General features: G+C 35.1%; 1 protein-coding gene across 1 annotated transcript; it reads right to left on the minus strand.

The window, feature by feature from the left end:
* Nucleotides 1–329: 329 nt before the first annotated feature.
* LOC149804333 (uncharacterized) lies at nt 330–8,646 on the minus strand. Its single transcript, XM_089932536.1, has 5 exons — nt 8,579–8,646; nt 7,747–7,796; nt 4,549–4,691; nt 4,104–4,255; nt 330–1,649 (listed from the first exon to the last, which is right to left on the minus strand). The coding sequence occupies exons 4-5, from the start codon at nt 4,165–4,167 to the stop codon at nt 1,255–1,257; spliced, it is 459 nt and encodes a 152-aa protein (XP_089788662.1). The 5' UTR covers nt 4,168–4,255; nt 4,549–4,691; nt 7,747–7,796; nt 8,579–8,646; the 3' UTR covers nt 330–1,254.
* Nucleotides 8,647–9,026: the final 380 nt, after the last annotated feature.

The following is a 9,026-nucleotide window of genomic DNA, read 5'->3' on the forward strand; positions in this document are numbered from 1 at the left end:
GCTCATGCAGTATAATTATTACCACAGATTGTCATCTCTTGTTCTCTTTGTTCATATGGGGATGGTTTCATGTTGTTCCACGTGTATATATATATATAGGTTTGTGTACATGCATGTATGTATGTATGTATGTATGTATGTATGTATGTATGTATGACTGTATGTATGTATGTATGTATGTATGTATGTATGCATGTATGTATGTATGCATGTGTGTGTGCGTGTGTGTGTGTAAAATCAGAATAAACTCCGCACATCATGCAATAGCCACTGGAGACAACAAAAATATGAAAGAAAATGATATAGCAATTATTTGTTTTACAACATTTTATTCGCTCGTGGTTTTCAAGAGAGTATTCTCTCCCTCTCCCTCTGTCTCTGTCTCTCTCTCTCTCTCTCTCTCTCTCTCGTGCAGAATTATAAAAAAAGTAGCAGTTGATATTGCACCAATACAGTACAAAAACACATGCAGTGAAAAAGACACATACAATACAAAAACACATACAGTACAAAAACATATGACATTTTGTGGACATTAATCAAATATTACATTCATCATTACAGGACACAACTCATAAAATTGAAAACACAAACACACAGAAGTACAATACATTTAACACAATATTATTACTATAATAAATTAAATGGTGTATTTTGATGCATGTCAATCAACACAAATGACTCATTTAGATGCAAATATGAAATATAATATCATCTTTTATCTATCAACCTTGCATTACATGCTAATACTGCTGAATAAGGAACATCGTTGACCTTTGTAAACAGAGGCCTTGTCTACATTCCCAAACAAAACCATGTTTAACACTGAAATATATAAGGATTATCGTTGACCTTTGTAAATACAGGCCTTGTCTACATTCCCAAACAAAACCATGTTTAACATGGAAATATATAAGGATCATCGTTGACTTTTGTAAATACTGGCCTTGTCTACATTCCTAAACAAAACCATGTTTAACATGGAACTGTAAGCTTTACCACACTATCCTAATGGGACAGAATGACTAACATCTAAAGAGACGCTGATTGCAAACAGGTTCCCCAAGAGTTTTTTCTTAAATACCACACTAGATTAAATATGAAATATTATATATACAATGTCATTTCATGACAATCTTGACCATTCCACTGGAAAGGAAAAGAACCAACACCAACAATGAGAGTTTTAAATTACGATCATACACCTTTTCCTAATTCATACTGTCGTCCTTAGAATATGTCATCTTTTGTTTCTCATGAGCTATCTCCTCCCATTCTTCTTTCCGAATGAGCACTTTTTCTTCTTTGCACTATGCATCTTTCTTTTATCTCTCGCAAGTCATGGAAGATCATGTCTAGACTGCATTGACTGGTTGTGTATTTCTTGTAAATAGTATCTGTTTTCTCGTATATGTACAAGACATCCTGTAGAAATCTTTCTGGGGGTGTCATGGAGAGTACAAGGAAAGTGGAACGTTCGAGCATAGATTTGCATTTAGAAGGCATCCAAATGTCAAAGACAATGGAGTGCCTCGTGGTATTTCCTATGCTCTGTTGGAATCCTTGGTCAACCAGTTGACTCACACTGGCCGTATAGTGCAGATTTCTTTTCCTCTTGAATTCCATTTTGTCAATCTCTATCATGTAGGCTGGAATTATAGAAGATAAAATACAACTGTGGAGAGAATCCGTATAAGTGACATGTTTTTCGAATAAAAAACGTCCTCATCCTCCACCCCCACCCCACCCCCCTCTCTCTCTCTCTCTCATTACAAAAGAGTATGTTTTGAAGGGATTCCAAATATCGACGCTTTTCCCAAAACGTTTAGCTACATATTCTATGTGCAAGTTAAGACCACACTTTAAGATAGCTACATATTCTGTGTGCAAGTTAAGACCACACTTTAAGATAGCTACATATTCTGTGTGCAAGTTAAGACCACACTTTAAGATAGCTACATAGTCTGTGTGCAAGTTAAGACCACACTTTAAGATAGCTATATATTCTGTGTGCAAGTTAAGACCACACTTTAAGATAGCTACATAGTCTGTGTGCAAGTTAAGACCACACTTTAAGATAGCTACATATTCTGTGTGCAAGTTAAGACCACACGTTAAGATAGCTACATATTCTGTGTGCAAGTTAAGACCACACTTTAAGATAGCTACATATTCTGTGTGCAAGTTAAGACCACACTTTAAGATAGCTATTTGGTCAAGATCATCAAAGCTATTAGAAATCTCAGCGTATCCACCATGAAGTCAATTTTAAACGTATTCCATGAAATTTCATCAAGATGGCCACATAGTCATTGTAGCGGTATCCCAGTTAAATTAGGAAACCTGTTTTATCCTCATAGGATGGTCATAACAAAACTAAATGTTAAGTCGAAAATGGATGCGAGATACGTTGAAGGATAATGACTATATAGTTGTTTTTTTTAATAAAAAAAAAACATTTTGTTTTATTAAGTAGGCCGCCTTGAAAACACGGGCGAAATTGCGAAATAGTATGTTCCTCCATACGTGGGCATATACCTTAAACTCTCCCTACACCGTTAAAATTTGGACACTTGAAACTTAAGTCAGTTATAGTCATATGGGTGCAGATTGTGACAACCTTATAGGGATTTTGAATTGAACGTGGGGTGGAGTAGTGGGAGAACCAAGAAAATCCTTGAGTTGTTTATCCCAAATATTAGAGAACTGACATGTGTCATCCATGACCCAAAATTCAGAATGAAACCCCTGACTTATATATATATATATATATATATATATATATATATATATATATATATATATATATATATATATATATATATATATATATATATAACTGACACTGGCCCTGGGACTGGAATCTACTTAGATATGGTTAGTAGGCATGATAAGACTAATGTGGAAATGCAACATTGGATTCTAGGTCCCTGCTTACATTGGATCCTAGGTCCCTGCTTACATTGGATCCTAGGTCCCTGCTTACATTGGATCCTAGGTCCCTGCTTACATTGGATCCTAGGTCCCTGCTTACATAGGATCCTAGGTCCCTGCTTACGTAGGATCCTAGGTCCCTGCTTACATTGCATCCTAGGTCCCTGCTTACATTGCATCCTAGGTCCCTGCTTACATTGGATCCTAGGTCCCAGCTTACATTGGATCCTAGGTCCCAGCTTACATTGGATCCTAGGTCCCTGCTTACATTGGATTCTAGGTCCCTGCTTACATAGGATCCTAGGTCCCTGCTTACATTGGATCCTAGGTCCCTCCTTCATTCTAGAATTTGACCAAGAGGCTCAAAATACGTAATCGCAGGGAAATATGTTTTGCAATGATAGATTTTTACTATTTTTTCATTTTTAAACACACCAAAGATGATTAAAATGGGCCATTGTGAATGTTCCCCCACAAATCTCCGATGGTGTGATGTTAGTCGGGGGGTGGGGGGTGGGATTGGTGGGCAGGGATATACAAAGCTTGTCAATGGACAGAAGAAAATAAAATCGGAATACTGATGATGTATTAACGTTTGTTTCGATCACCAAGCCGAGCCATGACGGTCTCTCGATCGCCGAGTCTCTACGGTCTCTTTGGTCATAAAACTGTGCAGTGATCATAAATGAAAAATGTTCTTGTCTAAGCTCCTTTCTACATATACACGATGACATACGCTACCAGCATCCACTCGAAATCAAATATAGCCCTTCTATGGTTTTCTTTCTTTGTCTAAACGTATGGCATGTTGTAATCAGATGTATGATACGACGTAGTAAATCGACAATATATGATTGGACAAGTTCAATAAATACAATATATGATAGGACGAATTAAATAAATACAACATATGATTCGACGAATTTAATAAATACAAGATATGATTGGACGAATTCAATAAATGCAAGATATGAGTAGACGAATTCAATAAATACAAGATATGATTGGACGAATTCAATAAATACCAATAAAATTATAGATAGCATTAAGACGTTTATTCTTTTAAATATTTCTGCATGAGAATCAAACAACTGACACTTCCCGAAGTATCTTATGTACTAGAGTTTCACGCAAACAGTAGATAAAAGTATTTTTAAAACTCCGCTTACAGTGAGTACTTTTGCAGATTTTGTCTAACTGCTTTCTCCTTTTTTTGTTATTATGTTGTATCATGAGTTTGGGTCGGCAAAATATGTAGTTCTGTTTTGGAGAGCGGCAAGGAAAATCATCTTTCAAGTTGAATATTTTTTGTCCGCAACATCTGTAGTAGTAGTAATAATAATAATAATAATAATAATAATAATAATAATAATAATAATAATTATAATAATAATACGAAGAAGAATTAAGTAGAAGGAGAACAACAACAACGAAAACAAGAAGTAGAACAAGAACCAGAACAAGAATGAAAAGAAGTAGAAGAAAAAATGCTCAAATAATGATACAAAATAGTTTTGATAAAGTATCTATGGTGTTTGAAGGATGAGTCAAGCTCTCACAACCCTACGAGAGAGAGAGAGAGAGAGAGAGAGAGAGAGAGATATTCGCACATACATCCCTTTACTGGAAGGTGTGCCATGCAGCCGAGACTGTGGACAACATGTGTTCTCCTTTGGATCATAACAAATTCCGGTTGATTCGCAAAACAGGAAATGCTGACCATATTTCTTCTGACAGTGAGCGTCCTCTTCGTCAGTCTGTTGAATTATTTATTGAAATTCTGTCATTTGTGTTTTTTTATAGTTCAAAATGTTCGTTAGACATGACAAAACAAAATTGCTAAACAATGCTAAATTTTCCTAATACTCAACAGCAGGGCTACCAGAAGGGATTGAGCTGCATGACGGAACTTACATGAAGCTATCTCCGCTAACCTGGAATTAGGATCAAACGTATATGCCGCATTTTTGGAATTAAAGAAGGTGTTTTACACTCTATGGCACGAGGATCTTTTCAAAAAGCTTGCCCTTTTGGGAATGTCTGACAAACTCCTCAATGCAATTAAGGAATCATACTCTAATATATATAGCAATGTAACTATAAATGGTATTAAATCTGAACCAATAACAAGAAGACAAGGTGTCCGCCAAGGTGGAGTTCTTTCTACGCTTCTATATCTGGCATATGTCAATGATTTGTTAAAGTTATTAGAAGACTCCAAATTAGGAATAACCGTAAGATTAATTTGGTTTGGAAACCTTGCGTTAGCTAATAATATCACCCTTATAACGACAACCCTTGTTCATTCGTAAGCAATGTTTGATATCGCTCACTTGTACTCGGTAAACTGGAATTTTAAAATAAATGAAAACAATTGCCATCTTCAAGCGAAACAGACAGAAGGGAGATGGCAATTTTAAGTGCAAAATTGGCCCAAACTTTATTCTGATTTCCCAAACTACCGACCAAGTAGGTATCCCTATGAGCACTGACATGAGCTGCATAGCAAAAGTGGAAAAAGTATTTACAAACAGAAGAAAATAACTACATTTCCTTATTGGGATTGGGAAAGCCCCTTAACCACTGCAAGTCTTTATTATAAAATTGTTATTCCAACAGCGCTTTATGATTGTGAGGTTTGGTCAAAGATTGGATCGAAAGACGTTAAAGACGTGTACAAAATAAGACATTTCCGGCACAGAAGGAATGCAAGTATATTGTATGGAACACCATAAATAACTATGAGAATAATCGCTTTAATATACAGCATTCCATTAAACCCGCCATTTTGTGACAAATACTCAGGTTAAAAAAGGAGCTTAAACTGGTCAAAAGTTTTGGCCAGGTTTCTGGTAACTCCATACAGTATGACACTTCAAAATTGCCAACACTGCAATACTGCGTACACTGATAACACTGCAATACTGCGTACACTGATAACACTTCAATACTGCGTACACTGATAACACTGCAATACTGCGTACACTGATAACACTGCAATACTGCGTACACTGAAGGTATTACTCATATGTTTATCTCGTGTTTAAAAACTCAAAGAATGAGGGATCTATTTCGGTCGCATAATATCAAGCTTTGTAGTATAACTGACAAAGAATTTGTTCAGCACTTACTTGGAAGGGAATTCACATTCACCCGTGGACATAATGACCCCGAACTCGAGAGAAATTATTTTTGTGTCAGCTGCTATATTTTCTGCAGGAAGCGTACAATAATTTTTTAACTAATAGCAATGTTTGTTTGCTTGTTAGTTTTTATGGCTAACTAACAAAACAACGACAAATGGATGAATTAACTCAAAATTATCCCGCTGGGATACCTCACGGATAACTTGACTGCACAGCTTTGATTACGTCGGTATATAACTGCTCACACACGTTGATGTAACATCTCTGCTAGTTCTCAAATTTCATAATTGTATTGTGTACCTAATATATTATGCTGAGTCAGAGAATATAAAAATGATCCATTTTATTGGTAGAAAACTATATCAGAATTCCGCATGCAAAATATATTCCTATTTGTAGATGTATGATTATGTACATTCTATGTGTGATTGCATGATTATATGTACACGTTTGTGATTAATATATGTAAGAGTACGTCTTGTCCGAGTTTCGTCTGACCCTTGCCACCCTATGTTTGATATTTGGACATTTATGTTGAGGTGTGGGGTCCGAGTCCACTGCTTATCGAAAAGTTGGAATTCGCCGACACCATTTGGTGTCGGCATAGGATAGCTGATTACTAGCCAGCCTAGCAAACTTTAATAACCTTTAATCGAGATATACCTGCATGAAATTTATGGGAATATGATTTATTTTCTCAGAAATTGCGAGTAGAGCATTCTTTATGTCTATAATCCGCTGACAGACGAGATGAAACTACAGCGTTATGAAATTTGCTCTGAAACTCGTCATTTGCATTCCGAGTAACATGACTACACAAATCTCGCAATGAACATGTTAATGACATCAGAGGTCCAATAGTCACGTGATATCAACAAAAAATAAATCATTTCCAAAGTCGTTGTACATAGAACGCTAAAATATTAATTCAAAGTCACGTAATGTTTGTACATAAATATAATGCACACTTAATTCTCAACATATATAACAGACACCTGTCGATATCGCTACAAAGTTATGAATTCGTTTGTTTCTAAATTGCTGCAACATTTACAGATTTATGGTCGTTGTTTTCAGAATAAATATTTGTAGAAGTTTGTGTTCTTTCATTTTTCGATAAATATTACGTGACTTTCAATTATGTGTTCGATTTGTTTTCCTGCAGCAACATTAGAAATGGTTTATTACTGATATCACGTGACTATCTGAACTCGTCCTTGACATGTAGGACTAGTCCTTGTCATTCTCGTGTCTGTACCAATTCTTTATGTTATTAACCTCACAGAGGAGGAAATAATGATGGAATGGGTGATTCGCAAAACAGGAAAATTTCACCATGTTTCTTCTGACAGGCGGCATCTTCCTGGCCGCTATATTGAATTATGTATTGAAATTTTGTCATTTGTTGTTTTTATAAAATGTTAGTTGAACATTACGTGAATGCTAAAACAACTGCAATAGATCTGTGTCCAATATTTTCGTTGTCAGTCAATTAATTACGTTTCATTTAGATTTCAATAACAATATTAATGTTGAATATCATTTCAACAATATCGAGAAGTTGTCATGTACACTGAATAATTTAACATAACGTAAAACAAATTGGCAGGAAAATTGGATTAAGGAAGATTATTTGATTTATTTAATGCGATGTAATAATATTTACCCCGGAAATGTCATCTGTGTATCCATTGCATACTGCATCGGAATGGATACCTGAATAATAATAATAATAATAACAATAATAATAGTAATAATAATTTGACACTCTATTAATAACAAACTCATTAAAATGCATTAGATTTGTAAATTATTTTAGTAAGCTAAAGAATGTTTTTAAGTATCACAAGCAATTTGATGAAAAAAAAGAATGTGTGATGTTATCTAATGAATCACAGTCTGAATTTGAGTTGGAGGAGTTTCTTTAACACATGGCCAAAACTAATTTCCCCATGTTAACTTTGTTCGGACAGTATCTTTAACACATGGCCAGCACTAATTTCCCCATGTTAACTTTGTCCGGACAGTTTCTTTAACACATGGCCAACACTAATTTCCCCATGTTAACTTTGTCCGGACAATATCTTTAACAGTCCGGACAGTTTCTTTAACACATGGCCAACACTAATTTCCCCATGTTAACTTTGTCCGGACAGTATATTTTTTTTTGATGAATGTTAAAATGAGTGAAAGCATACAAACTATGCTCTTTTGAGGAAAAACTAATTTTGCTGTTAGGACCGGCAATTTATTATTACTTTTAGTTTCGTTTATTCATTGCCCTGAGAACTATACTGTACCCAATTTGCCCATATATGATTGTGCACGTTTGTTCGAGTCTCAATCGTAAAACTGGAGAGTTTATAATATTTCTAAACTAAAATATTTCTAAACTAAAATATGTATAAACTACAAAATATGGCCTCGAACGGCTGTAGTTAATTTGCATATCTGCTCTAGTATGTTCAAGTGAAATAGTCCTAAAGCATGCAACTTACCTGGTATGTTCTTTCTGATGCCTTCTTTGCAACATAGCTCTAAACCGAAACTGTATGGCTTCTTCACAGCTGTAAGTAAAGATTCGTGAATTTAAATTACTATCGACAGGTCAAAGAGAGGAAATTATACGAGTGCATATTTAATCTTTTTTTTTTAAACAAACACTAGTCAAATCATTTCTAACAATTTGGGAGGGAGCGAATGAATGAACTTATTCGAAGAGTTTCATATACTGCATATGAAATGAGCATACGTGTAATACAATATTTATCACATGACGAAAAATAACATTTTGTTTGGACGCACTGTAATATATCGCAGTGAAATGACTCTAAAATACATTTGGATGCCACTTATATGACATCAGTGCGTTAGGGTTAGGGTCTTTTGGAATATTGTCAAGTGTTGTTTATAGTATACTTATGATGTAGAGGACGTCTGCTTGTA

This window comes from Sinohyriopsis cumingii, chromosome 2 (genome assembly GCF_028554795.1).
Source record: "Sinohyriopsis cumingii isolate HCF-2022 chromosome 2, ASM2855479v2, whole genome shotgun sequence".
NCBI lineage: Eukaryota > Metazoa > Mollusca > Bivalvia > Unionida > Unionidae > Sinohyriopsis > Sinohyriopsis cumingii.

Bases quoted from the DNA above. Each gene is read 5' to 3' on its own strand.
- LOC149804333 (XM_089932536.1), bottom strand. From the start codon at position 4,167: ATGATACAACATAATAACAAAAAAAGGAGAAAGCAGTTAGACAAAATC. The intron at 1,650-4,103 runs GTAAGCGGAGTT...CTATAATTCCAG, and splicing joins AATCTGCAAAAGTACTCACT to CCTACATGATAGAGATTGAC.